At 38.8% G+C, this 12,207-nt stretch overlaps 1 protein-coding gene across 1 annotated transcript in view; it reads left to right on the top strand.

The window, feature by feature from the left end:
- syne1b (spectrin repeat containing, nuclear envelope 1b) overlaps nucleotides 1-12,207 on the top strand; it is a 79,497-nt gene that overhangs the window by 24,908 nt on the left and 42,382 nt on the right. Inside the window, 25 exon segments of the mRNA XM_054614389.1 lie at nucleotides 183-333; nucleotides 713-940; nucleotides 1,030-1,128; nucleotides 1,331-1,518; nucleotides 1,701-1,824; nucleotides 2,021-2,187; nucleotides 2,676-2,829; nucleotides 2,961-3,586; nucleotides 3,740-3,919; nucleotides 4,024-4,174; nucleotides 4,269-4,427; nucleotides 4,877-5,059; nucleotides 5,304-5,405; nucleotides 5,589-5,792; nucleotides 5,891-6,098; nucleotides 6,421-6,533; nucleotides 6,647-6,852; nucleotides 6,938-7,087; nucleotides 7,249-7,540; nucleotides 7,636-7,808; nucleotides 7,932-8,241; nucleotides 8,585-8,749; nucleotides 9,364-9,720; nucleotides 9,862-9,998; nucleotides 10,572-10,749. Coding sequence (XP_054470364.1) covers nucleotides 183-333; nucleotides 713-940; nucleotides 1,030-1,128; nucleotides 1,331-1,518; nucleotides 1,701-1,824; nucleotides 2,021-2,187; nucleotides 2,676-2,829; nucleotides 2,961-3,586; nucleotides 3,740-3,919; nucleotides 4,024-4,174; nucleotides 4,269-4,427; nucleotides 4,877-5,059; nucleotides 5,304-5,405; nucleotides 5,589-5,792; nucleotides 5,891-6,098; nucleotides 6,421-6,533; nucleotides 6,647-6,852; nucleotides 6,938-7,087; nucleotides 7,249-7,540; nucleotides 7,636-7,808; nucleotides 7,932-8,241; nucleotides 8,585-8,749; nucleotides 9,364-9,720; nucleotides 9,862-9,998; nucleotides 10,572-10,749 — 5,005 coding nt within the window.

The following is a 12,207-nucleotide window of genomic DNA, read 5'->3' as shown; positions in this document are numbered from 1 at the left end:
TTGGATAAAAGCGTCTGCTAAATGACTGTAATGTAATGTAATGTAACACGATTAACTGACACTATATCAAGGACCCAAATGTAATAAACTTAATTCTCTTGTAGTCTGTATCTTACATGATTGTCAAGATTTATTTGTCAGTATAACTCAGCCAATTTCTAATAAATACTCTTGTGTTCCAGTGTCAAGACTCTGGAAGAAATGAAAACTCAGTGGGATCAGTTTGGAACTGGGTTTGAAACCTTTTCCTCATGGATATCTAACAAGGAAAAGCAGCTGGATGTACTGAAATCTTCTACGTTGCCTCTTGAGCAACAGATCAACACAGTAAAGGTACATAATTGTGAATTATAAAGATACAACTCTGCCATACAGAGCCATTGGTGTTAGAAAGCTACAATACAGGTCTTCTTTGCCCAAGCACTACAGCGTCCCTATTTTAAGGTGAGATGTAACGCTTGCATTTTTGAAATCTCTCATTATTATTTGTTTTTATTTATTTTTGTATTGATTTAAATCGTTACTGTTTGGGGAAGTTTAACGGGCCATAGAAGCCAAAGCCATTATAGGCACCAACCATTCAGTGTAAATTTAACAACGCTGAACGATGCTCGAAAATGCTCAACAAAATTCAACAGAGTATCACCTACACTGGACATTTATAAAGTATCTTTTTAATTGTATTGTTTTACATCCATCCCTGCATGTCCAGGCTGTTGGTGCAGAGCTTCAGGAGCGAGCAGAGGTTCCTTGTCAGCTGGAGGCAGATTCACAGGCACTAGCCCAGTTTGTATCTTCAGGGGAGGCCGCTCGCATCAAGGCCCGTCTGACCCAAATTGGCAGGTACTGGGAGGAGCTTAAGGAGAGCGTACAGCAGCTTGATGGACAGCTGGAAGAGAGCTCCTCTCACCAGCAGAAGTTCAAAATGAGCCTGGATGAGGTAAATAGGCTTATTCATACTTACTGTTTATACAGAATAGCATTTAAGGAAGATATCGGCATACATTTATGATCTTGTTTCTTTCCTAGGTTCGAGCATCTCTCAGTGAGCTACACACAAACCTGGAGCATCCTATCAAATCCTGCACCTCCTCATCAGAGACCTACAAAGCTCTTCAAAACCACATGGTGTTTAATTGTTTTTACTTTGACTCTTATGAAAAATACAATACTTATTTAATATATTTTCCTCCTTAGTAATGCTAAATATAAATTATTCTGCATATATCAACAGCATTTGAAAATTAATTGCAAAGCTTAACACAGCATGAGCTGTCCTCCAGCTCACAGATAATGCTTTGTAAGTCACTGTTTTTGTGTTTTTCTTCAGGATGTCTGTCAGAATCAGGAAAAGCTGAAGGGAACTTTGCTGTCCCTGTCAGCTGGTGCCAGAAGACTCAGTGACAAAGAGCAAGCAGAGAGGAGAGTGACAGAGCTAAACAACAGCTATGACCAAAATGTACAGGATGCAAAGGACAAACAGAGCAAACTGGAAAACCTGCTTTCTCTTTGGCAAAAGTAAGCCCTTGAACAGATGAATTTAACATATGCAGGATTTGTAAACAAAAGCAATGTTAATATATAAAATTGACTTTTCCAATTGATGGTAATGTTAAAACTCATATTGCAGTAAAGCACAGCCAACAGTGTAAACTGAAAAATAAATCTGAGACACCAGTGTTTCTATGGATGTGTTTCAGGTTTGAAAAACAACGATCCAACTTTGTTTCCTGCTTGGAGAGAAGTGAATCTGCATGCAAACCGGAGAGTCTGTATCTGTCAGCTGATAAAGGAAAGCTCCGCACAGAGTTACAAGATTTGCAGGTACAAACATACACACATACTCTCATATTTCTCATAAAATGAATGACTCCTGGTTGGCATCATATTTTTTTCTCCATACAGGAGAATGTGTACGAACTTTTGCCCATACAACATGACAGATAAATACCACACAGATATATTTATACAACACTAAATTGAAACGAAAACATATTCTGAGTGAAAGTTTCTCTTGCAGGCCTTTCACTCTGAGGTCCAGTTCCTCGAGCCTGCTCATGCTGAACTGGTATCTTTGGGAACATCTTTGTGTCCGACTGCACCAGAAGAGAGAGTGAAGCAGCTGAAAGACGAGCTGGAGACCCTGCAGAGGAGACTGCATGTTCAAAATGAAGTCCTCCCTCAAAGGTAAAAATAATCTCACACAAATTCCCATTTTTACAACAGGTCACACATGCGTTTCCAGGGACCTTATCTGATCAATCATGTTCAGCATAGTCAGTCTAGCTTTGATTACTCCGGTTTCACAGACAAATCAAACACAAGTGTTTTCACACTTTCAAAGAGCTTGAATTTGAAAAAACTCATTGTAATCATCAATGTATCAAGAGCAGTATATTTAACAGAAAGCCTTACCAAATCAATGACCAGAATAACAAATCTATATCTCAGGTGAAGATGGTTGTTGCAGCTGCAAAATGGGACTCAGTAATGTAAAATATACTGTATATAGAATACCAATAGATTTTAGTATGTATGTCAGTATCCTGAATAACACACACGTTTTGCTGAACATAAGTTAAATATTTGACTGAAAAGTATACCGTACAAATGCTAGTAAAAGCAGGTCATGTCTTAAATGGTTGGACTCACATTGCTGACATTTTGTCCTCCAGAATCAAAGACCTTCAGAGCCACCTCTCGCTGGTGGAGCAGTTTGACCAGGCCCTGCTCAAATTCTCCCAGTGGGGTGAGGCCATGCTCTCAAATCTGCACTCAACTTCTCAAATCAACATCAGCAACCTGCAGTCGGCCACCAAACAAGTAAAGGTCAGAACTACTCGTAGTCATTGTTCTTCGTGTTTGTGCTACTCCTTCCAGAGCCACTTATAGTCAATCAACCAACGAATAGCATCTTTCTTAAGAGCAACAACTGATCTTCTATCAATTGCCTTCTACAGGAGACCCAGGTGTCCTTACAGAAGCAGTCCAGTGTGAGACAGAGCTTGGAGCAGCAGACTGAGAAGCTCTGTCAGTTCTGTGAGCCTAGTGATGCACAGCTCCTCCGCAGCAGAGCGGACAGCTGTCTGCAACCCTACCTGGAGTCCCAGCACATCGCTGAGCTCCAGCTAGAGTGCCTTGAAAGGCTCGAGGCTTTTCTGCAGACTCACGGTGTGGCAGCAGGGGTGTTGCGTGGTCTGAAGCAGACTGTGGAGAGTGCTGGGAGCTGGGACCGCGGAAAAGTAGAGGAGCTGCAGCAGGAGCTTTCCACTATTGTCCCAGACATCAGTCAGCTCGAGACTCTAGCTGTCAATCTGGACAGCAGCCTCTGCAAAAGCCATCTCCACATCGGTGCTGACGAGGGTTCTCGTAAGTCATGCCGCATGCTGGCTGACTCACTCAGTGCTGAGCTAGATGCAGTGAGGAACCTCCTGGGTACTAAGCAGAGTGAAGCAGAGGCCCTGGGGTCTCTGTGGACCTCATTTAGACAACGTAAAGAACAGCTGCTCAAAGCTGTGGAGGACATTGAAGAAAAAGCTGACCACCAGAGTTTCAAGGAGCCCAGCCTGCATGCACTACAGCAGAGGTAAAGCATTTCAAGAGTGTTATCAGATATGTATTTATATTTAGTCAATCCTCTAATAATAAAATTGAGTGGGACTGATAACATTTTGTGCCAGTACCATGAGTGGGTATGTGAACGTGTTCAACAGCAACATATTATCCCTCTGTTTGTCAGGCTAAGGTTCTTTAATCAGCTGGAGGATGAGCTACAGTCACACCAGCATGAGGAGCAGTGGCTGAGGGACAAGGGCAACCAGCTGGCCCAGAGAGATGCAGAGTTGGCTGGGGAGGTACTGAGGGAAATCTGTCTGCTGGAGACCACATGGGAGGACACCAAGAAGCTCATCACAGAGAGGTACTGAACGAGTGGAAGAGGGTTTTCCATGAGTCATTAAATATCGCATTATTAGTTTGTTGGCAAGTAAAAAAAAAATACACTTCCCTCTTCCCCTTTGACAGACAGGAGCAGTGCAATGTCCTAGTTGAGCTAATGAAAGAATACCAAATACTGAAAACCTCCATCAGTAGCATTATTGAGAGCACCGAACCTTTGGTTGAGATAGGCTCTGTCTTGAAGGACCATGAGGAAACCAGGAGGTCACTAACCAAGGTCAGGGCAAATTATTATCAAATTATCTTGCGTTTGTCTTTTTGATTGGCTTTCAGGATACTAAAAAAGTGTTTTGTATTTACTCCATATGTAGCACGAGGCAGTGAAGGTGGAGATGGCTAGCAAGCAACATGAACTGGACCAGTTTTCTAGTAAAGGAAAACAACTGGTGATTGAACTGAAGAAGATCCCTGAGTGTAACGCTCAGATGATGAAAAAGGACATGGAGACCCTTGTTGACCAGTGGCTGGATGTAAGTCTGACTTCAGGAGTTGCTACAATCCTAATGTGTTGATTTGATGTGTCATAAATGTGCTTTTAATAGTTTCTGTACAACAGTGGAGGGCTATGGCACAGAGGAGTAAGTTAGGATTTGGCAATAGATGTTCATATGATCAATTCTTTGGTAGTTTTGTTTTTTAATGTGATTTGTTGACAAGAAAAAAATGAAATATTGTCAGCCTGATCTATCAGTCAACTATCAGTTAAAACAACCAATTTCACACAAAAGACCACAATTCTCTACTCTACAGTTTTATTAATACACAAACACAATTACAATGTAGAGCTTTGTGGTCTATATTATGTTGGATTAGCAGTGCAACCAGATATAAAACATAAACGCTGTTAAAGAAGTGCCAGGCACACTACAGGGAGTAAGTGTCTGTGACTTAAACGGTTGTGATTTAATCCACTTCTCAGGTGTCTGAGAAGATAGATGATAACATTGATCGCCTGAACCAGAGTTTGACACTGTGGGAGGATGTGCGTAAAATCAGCGAGGACACCGAGAGCTGGACAAGCAGCTGTGTGATTGAACTAAATGAGAGCATGAACAACCTCAATGACAGTCAGAAGGTGTCGGCAAGGCTCTCCACGTTACAGGTAAGATTTCTGATGTCATAGTAAAACCTCTTTATAACTAGTTTTACCTACTTTGGTACCTGATAAGTAGGGTTTTCCACATAGGACAATGTGTTAGGTTAACCCAAAAATGATTTTGTGCAATCAAATGTTAGCTCCCTGCTTTCAATGACAAAAATGCTCAAAGACATAACCACAGGGTATAATTTCTCGCAAAATACCAAAGATAACAGTGGTGTCATACATGCTTTTCATACATCCACAGGCCGAAATGGGCGAGAAGGAGCAGAAACTTGAAACCCTGCAGAGCAAAGTATCCGAGCTGAAGAAGTTCAATCAAAGTCAAGAGACACCTGCTAAATTACAGGTACTAAAGATGATTATAATCGTGTTTGTTTTGTTTTGTTTTCTCGTTAAACTGTATCTCCCAAGTGGTATTGCATTTGCATTATTGACCAACAGATATTAACCCCTGACCCTGTATAAGAAGTAGGTCCTCTTATTCATAATGCATGTGTGTCACCCACAAACTTTTATTATAATACATCAGGTGTTGGAGAATGACCTTCGTAAAAAGATCAGCACTGTTCAGAAGCTTCATGAGCAGGCCAGGGGAAACCTCATGGACTTCACTTCTCAAAGGAAACAGCTGGAAGACTACATCTCACAGATGTCTGCATGGCTAAAAAGTATGGAGGAGTCCCTGGTTTCTTCGCCCACTGCATCGGATCCTGAGGACATCTGCAGAGTGAAGGTACAGCATGAATAACATTGTTGGTGTCACAGATAGGCAGAAATGAGAATTTAATGAAAGCTAATAAACTAAACTACATTTTTGAACATGTTTTATAGGACTTTCAGAAAGAACTGCAAAATCAGCAGGGGAGTATTGACTCCACCAGGGAGAGCCTCAACACACTATGTAGAAAATATCCCTCTGAGGAGCTGGCTAGTTTGGGATCAGCTCTCACTGACCTCATCAAGACTTATGAGTCTGTGAACCAGCTTTCTGCCAGGACGCTGGCATCACTGCAGAACTGCCTCCAGCAGCATTTCAATGGTGAGACTGAATAACTAAATATATATAATACTGAATAAAATGTGTAGTTTAACTCAGTAGCCACTTGCCACATGATTGTATACTAAGGTTTAAAACATTTAAATACAGCACAATACATACAACGATTGCATAATATCCTGTATCTATGACCAGATATGTTCTGTAGCCTCCTATTTATTACTTCCTTTAAAATAGAAGCCATGTCTCATATACAGTGGTGGTCATGGAGTGTTACATTTCTGCTTTAGCAAGAAGAAGCTTGAGTCTGTAAAACTTCTTTGTGAATCTAAGATATTCATTATTTTTCTCCATGCCTCCTCAGATCTAGTTCAGGAGTTTCATCGCTGGCTTTCAGAACAGAGGGAGATTGTGAAAGAATGCTCTGACAGGTCTGGAGACACTCAAATTGTCGAACGCAAACTGCAGAAATTAAAGGTAAAACTGAAACTCCAAAGAAATAGCTGTTCATTTAATTATAGTCTTTGAATGGGAGACAAATGTGGAAAAAAACAGATACAGCGCTAAAAGTGATGTGGGTTATCCATCAGGGCGCCATGGATCGTGTGGAGGAGGGTGAGGTTCGTCTCACTCAGGTCTGTGAGGAAGGAGAGAAGCTCCTACTCCATCTTCCAAAAGCCAGTGCTGGGCAAGTCCAGCAGCACCTCTCCTCCATCCAGCAGGACTGGGACAGCTTTGTGGAGCAGTGCAGACAAAACCAACAGATCCTGGAAGACAGCGCATCGCTCATGAAGGGGTAAAGGAGACTCACACAAACCAGTTCTATCAAGCACTTTGTAAGCCAAACTTTTACTTAGCATTGCATTTTAAATTCCTTTTAGGTTTGAGGGTCGCCTTAAGAAGCTCCGGTGGTGGTTGGAGCACATGGAAAAGAGGATGACCACAGATCTGCTTGAAGCCAAGCAGCGTGGTCCTGAAAAGGCTGCGCTCGAGCAAGTGGAGGAATATCAGCAGGAAGTGCTCAAAGAAAGGTGCTGAATCTGCTTCAAGTCTGCATTTACCAGGAAAAGAAAATAGACATTTAATGATTTTTTCATTGACTACCAGTGTTCCCAAAAGGATCCCTAGTAATCAATCAAAAATCGAAATACTCTTTGTAGCTTATTTAAACATTTTACTTCCTTCACTGCAGGGATTCATTTGAACGCCTGGGTCAGGAAGGCCAGGCCCTGAATGAAGGCGGGCGAGGCGATGGAAGTGAGACAAGAGTGTCAGCTCAGCTACAGTCACAGCACCAGGCCTTACTGAGGCGAGTGAGAGAGAGGCTGCGCAGCTGCCAGCTCACTTTACAGGAGCAACAGGCCTTTGAAGAGACACTGCAGACTACCTGGACGTGGCTTAGCGGCGTCCAGGAGCGTCTGGCTTCTCTCAACAGCACAGTTGGCAATAAAGAGACTCTGGAGAAAAGACTGGGTCTTGTACAGGTCAGTGACTAATACCCTGACTCAAAGATATTGTGCTTTGGATTGCTGTGCTTTTGGACACATTTTTGAAGCTTGCTGTTTTTTTATACATGCAGGATATCCTGCTAATGAAGGGTGAAGGTGAGGTGAAGCTCAACATGACCGTAGGAAAAGGAGAACAGGTCCTGAAGCACAACAGAATGGAGGGACAGGAGGCCATTTGTTCACAGCTACAGAGCCTGAAGGATGCCTGGGCCAACATGTTGATGACCTCCATGAGTTGCCACAGGTAGGAAATGTGTCATCTTCAGCACCCAGGGAGGCAGAAGACTGATAACACCCACTGACACCAAAGATCATAATCAAAGGTAAATGCACTTCTTTGTTTTTTTATATTTTGTTGTTTACATAGTCGTCTGGAGTGGACAGTGGCCCAGTGGACCAGCTTTCAGGAAAATAAGATCCAGCTGCAGCAGTGGATGGAGTCAGTGGAGCAGGAGGTGGGGATGACTCTGCCTCAGCAGCCGGGCCTCAAAGAGAAGTCCGCCTTGCTTGAGCGCCTCAGGGCCATCCAGGCTGATGTGGACGCTCATGCAGCAGCACTGTCACGCCTAACAGACAAGGCGGTGGAGATGCACGAAAAAACTGGAGACCAGACGTTTGGACCAGAGTCAAGGGCGGAGCTCAATGCACATTTTGCTGATATCTCAGCCGTTGTCAAGGTGATCTAAATACAGACATAGGATAACTTATTTATCCTAAATAAATCCTAGATTATTAATTCAGGAAAACAGGGCCAGCCAAAGAGACGCTGCATCTGGTCTACACACACATTGTTACCAATATTTAGAGACTGGTTACATTAATTAAATGGATACAGATTGTTAGTATATTAAATTGACTTTAACTGTAATGGAACATGCAAACTTTCAAGGATGCAAACTGCCATCCCACTTTTCCTACCACGGAATTAGTCTGAAACATACAATTAAGTATTTACAAATACTATTTGGCACATTCATCCATTTCTGGTAGTAATTTACATTGTCTTTTTCTTCCACAAAGGGTAAAGTCCAGTCCATGCAAAGCATTGTGTCTGATCATGAGCAGTATGTTGATGCTGTGAGAGACTTCAACGACTGGCTGATTTCAGCAAAAGAGGAACTCCAGCGCTGGTCAGACCTTTCAGGAGACTCAGTTTCCATTAAGAGAAAGCTCCACAAGGTGCAGGTGAGGACTTCAAGATGAAATGTTCTAAGGATGAAAAACATTGTATGTGGCTCCTGGTCACTGAGAGAAGGTTTTCTTCCAAAGCGATATATATGTGCTCCAGTGTCTCCTCCCAGATTTTGTTTAAGATCTCCACAACGAGGCATCTTTAAAACAGTTCTGCTGGCTCCTCTCATTCAAGTAGCAGCTTGAGGTTAAGGTCTTCCTGGGACATTTGAGCGCAACCACCCAATCCTATCAGCCATTAGTGGCAACAGTTTCAATATTTTGGTCACAGTCGAGGGCTTATAAGCATAATTTATGTATGAGGATTCCATTTACTGTGATTAAGACCTTTATTATGATTAGCAAGGACTGGTATCACTCAAAATGTCGTCTGGCTTTTGTGTGCTCATTTCCTTTGCAGAAGTGACTGTCAGTTATAAGCTTAGCGGTCCAAGTGGCTAGATTAAGATAAAAAAGACGTTATTGATAAAACTTTTCTAAAGTAGAGGATTTCAAGTTGCTGGATCCAGGCGAGCAAAAATGTTGTCACTTTTGGGATTCAAGAGCATTCCCCTTACTTTTCTTTTTTTGACAAAGAAGACAATTGTGATTCCTTTTGCCCTTTCCAGGAGTTGCTTGACTCTAAGCAGCGAGGCAGGGAGAGGCTAAACCGGGTTCAGAGATGTGGGGCAGTGTCAAGAGATCACACTGGCTCAGGGGGCTATGAGGCTATGGAGCGAGAGGAAGCAGCCCTCCTTACGTCATGGGACCAGTGGGAACGTGGAGCTCTGCAGACACGGGCTAGTCTGGAGACTGCCCTCTCCCAGATAGCCAGCTCTGAGCAAGAGTTCAGCAGCCAGTCCACTCAGCTGGACCAGGACCTGCACGACTTCGGCCGTCAGCTTAAGGACTGGCGTCTGCGGTTGGGTCAGGCAGAGAGACAAAATGAAGGACAGGACGCTGTTAAAGGCTGGCAGATGGCAAAGGTAGGTCAGGGCTTAGTTAAGTGCCATAAATAAGCCGCTAATAATTGGGCACAAGCAATGATGGCAGTACATGACTTATTGATATGAAATGTTAATGATTTTTTGTTGGTGTTCATCAGTGGTTGTTTGTTTTCCACTCAGGACACTTTGGAGGAACTTGTCAAAGCTGAGCCTGTGTCTGATAGTCTGAAGACTCAACTCAATGATCTGTGCCGATTCTCCAGAGACATGGGCACACAATCTGAGAGAGTGTCTGCTCTCATTAAGGAATACAACAGGTGAGAAAGTTGTAAAGGGGTCCTGGCTTTTAAAGAAAAACGGTAGCAACATTAAGCATTTACATACAACCTTACTAGGTATTTTATACTTTTTCCATAGAATTACACACAATCTGTTGCAGGACTATAGAACAGGAGTGACCAGAAAAATAGTTAAACTAATGCAAAACAGTGCAATGCAATATCACAGACCCACAATAAATATAACCTTAGTTAAATATTCAGTTTCTCTGAATTACCTTTTCTCATTTACAATATATGGAGTGGCATACACATTAGAAACTCTTTACAATATAACGCAGATTAGAACACAAAACCACAAGTTGCCATATAACTGAATTGACATCTCTCTGACACACGGTCAACAAACATTTTAAATTCTAGTTTCCCACAGGTAAGACTTTCTGCAGGATTTTTGCATTTGATTCTGTTGCAAAGTAAAATAATTACCTGGTCACTCTGTCAGCTTAAGTGCCTCGACAACCAATGGTCAGACCATAAAACAACAACAAGCACTGACAAAAATGTATGGATCTTTAAAATGATTAACAATGATACATGGCTTGTTTCTAGTCTGAGTCTGCAAGCGTCCAGAGAGTGCCAGAGCAAAGAGAAGCTGCTGGAACAAGGGTTCCGCTCAACCTACAGAGAGTTCCAGCAATGGTTGGTCAACGCCAAGATCAACACGGCCAAGTGCTTTGATGTACCTCAAAATATCAACGAGGCCTCATCTAGCTTGCAGAAAATTCAGGTACAACACTCAAAGGAGCTTTAATTATTTATTTTTTTGTTGATTTCTATCGTATCCATTGGTTTTACCATGTTAAATATTATACCTTTTTTTTTTTTTATATATATTATTATTATTATTATTATTATTATTATATTCCTTTATTGATCCCCATGGGGGAATTCGGGTGTTGCAGCAGCTCAACTAACTAGCTGGCATACAAAAAAACAATTATATATATACTACTATACTTTTTTAAAATTGTATTTATTTTTTCTATTTTTTAAATTTATTAATTATTATTATTATTTATTTTTTAATATATATTTTTTTTTATTAGTTTGGTTAATTTCTTTTTTTAATTTTTATTTATTTATTTCTTCATTTTTTTGGTTTTACCATGTTATTGATTTATTTTCCCCATCATATTATTTTTATATATACTTATTTTTTTTAAATTTATTTATTTTTTCTATTTTTTAAATTTATTTATTATTATTATTATTATTTTTTAATATATATATTTTTTTTATTAGTTATTTCTAATTTTTATTTTTTTTTTTTTTTTAATTATTTATTATTATTTTATTTTTTTAGTATATATTTTTTTATTAGTTAATTTCTATCGTATCCATTGGTTTTACCATGTTAAATATTATACTTTTTTTATATACAAAAAACAATTATATATATATATATATATTTTTATTTTTTTTAATATATATATATTTTTTTTTTATTAGTTCATTTCTATCGTATCCATTGTTTTTACCATGTTAAATATTATATTATACAAAAAACAATTTTACCATGTTAATTATATTATACTTTTTTTTTATATATATATATATTTTTTTTTATTAGTTAATTTCTATTCCATTGGTTTTACCATGTTAAATATTATACTTTTTTAAAATTTATTTATTTTTTTTATTATTTATTTTATTTTTTTATTAGTTATTTCTATTTTGGTTTTTATTTTTTTTTTTTAAAGTTAATTTCTAATTTTCATTTATTTTTTCTATTTTTTAAATTTATTTATTATTATTATTATTTTATTTTTATATTTTTTATATATATTTTTTTTATTAGTTAATTTCTATCGTATCCATTGTTTTTACCATGTTAAATATTATACTTTTTTTTATTATATATATATATATTTTTTTTTAATATATATATTTTTTTTATTAGTTAATTTCTATCGTATCCATTGTTTTTACCATGTTAAATATTATACTTTTTTTATTTTTAATATATATATTTTTTTTTTTATTAGTTAATTTCTATCGTATCCATTGGTTTTACCATGTTAAATATTATACTTTTTTTATATACAAAAAACAATTATATATATATATATATATATTTTTTTTTTTTTTTTTTTTTTTTCAATAAAAAAACATTTTCATATATTATTTTTTATTAGTTAATATTTTATAGTAAAAAAAAATATATATATATTTATTTTAATAAAAA

Source organism: Anoplopoma fimbria, chromosome 15 (genome assembly GCF_027596085.1).
Source record: "Anoplopoma fimbria isolate UVic2021 breed Golden Eagle Sablefish chromosome 15, Afim_UVic_2022, whole genome shotgun sequence".
Taxonomy (NCBI): Eukaryota; Metazoa; Chordata; class Actinopteri; order Perciformes; family Anoplopomatidae; genus Anoplopoma; species Anoplopoma fimbria.
Note: the sequence above shows the minus strand (reverse complement) of the source record. Positions and strands in the feature narration are given on the sequence as shown.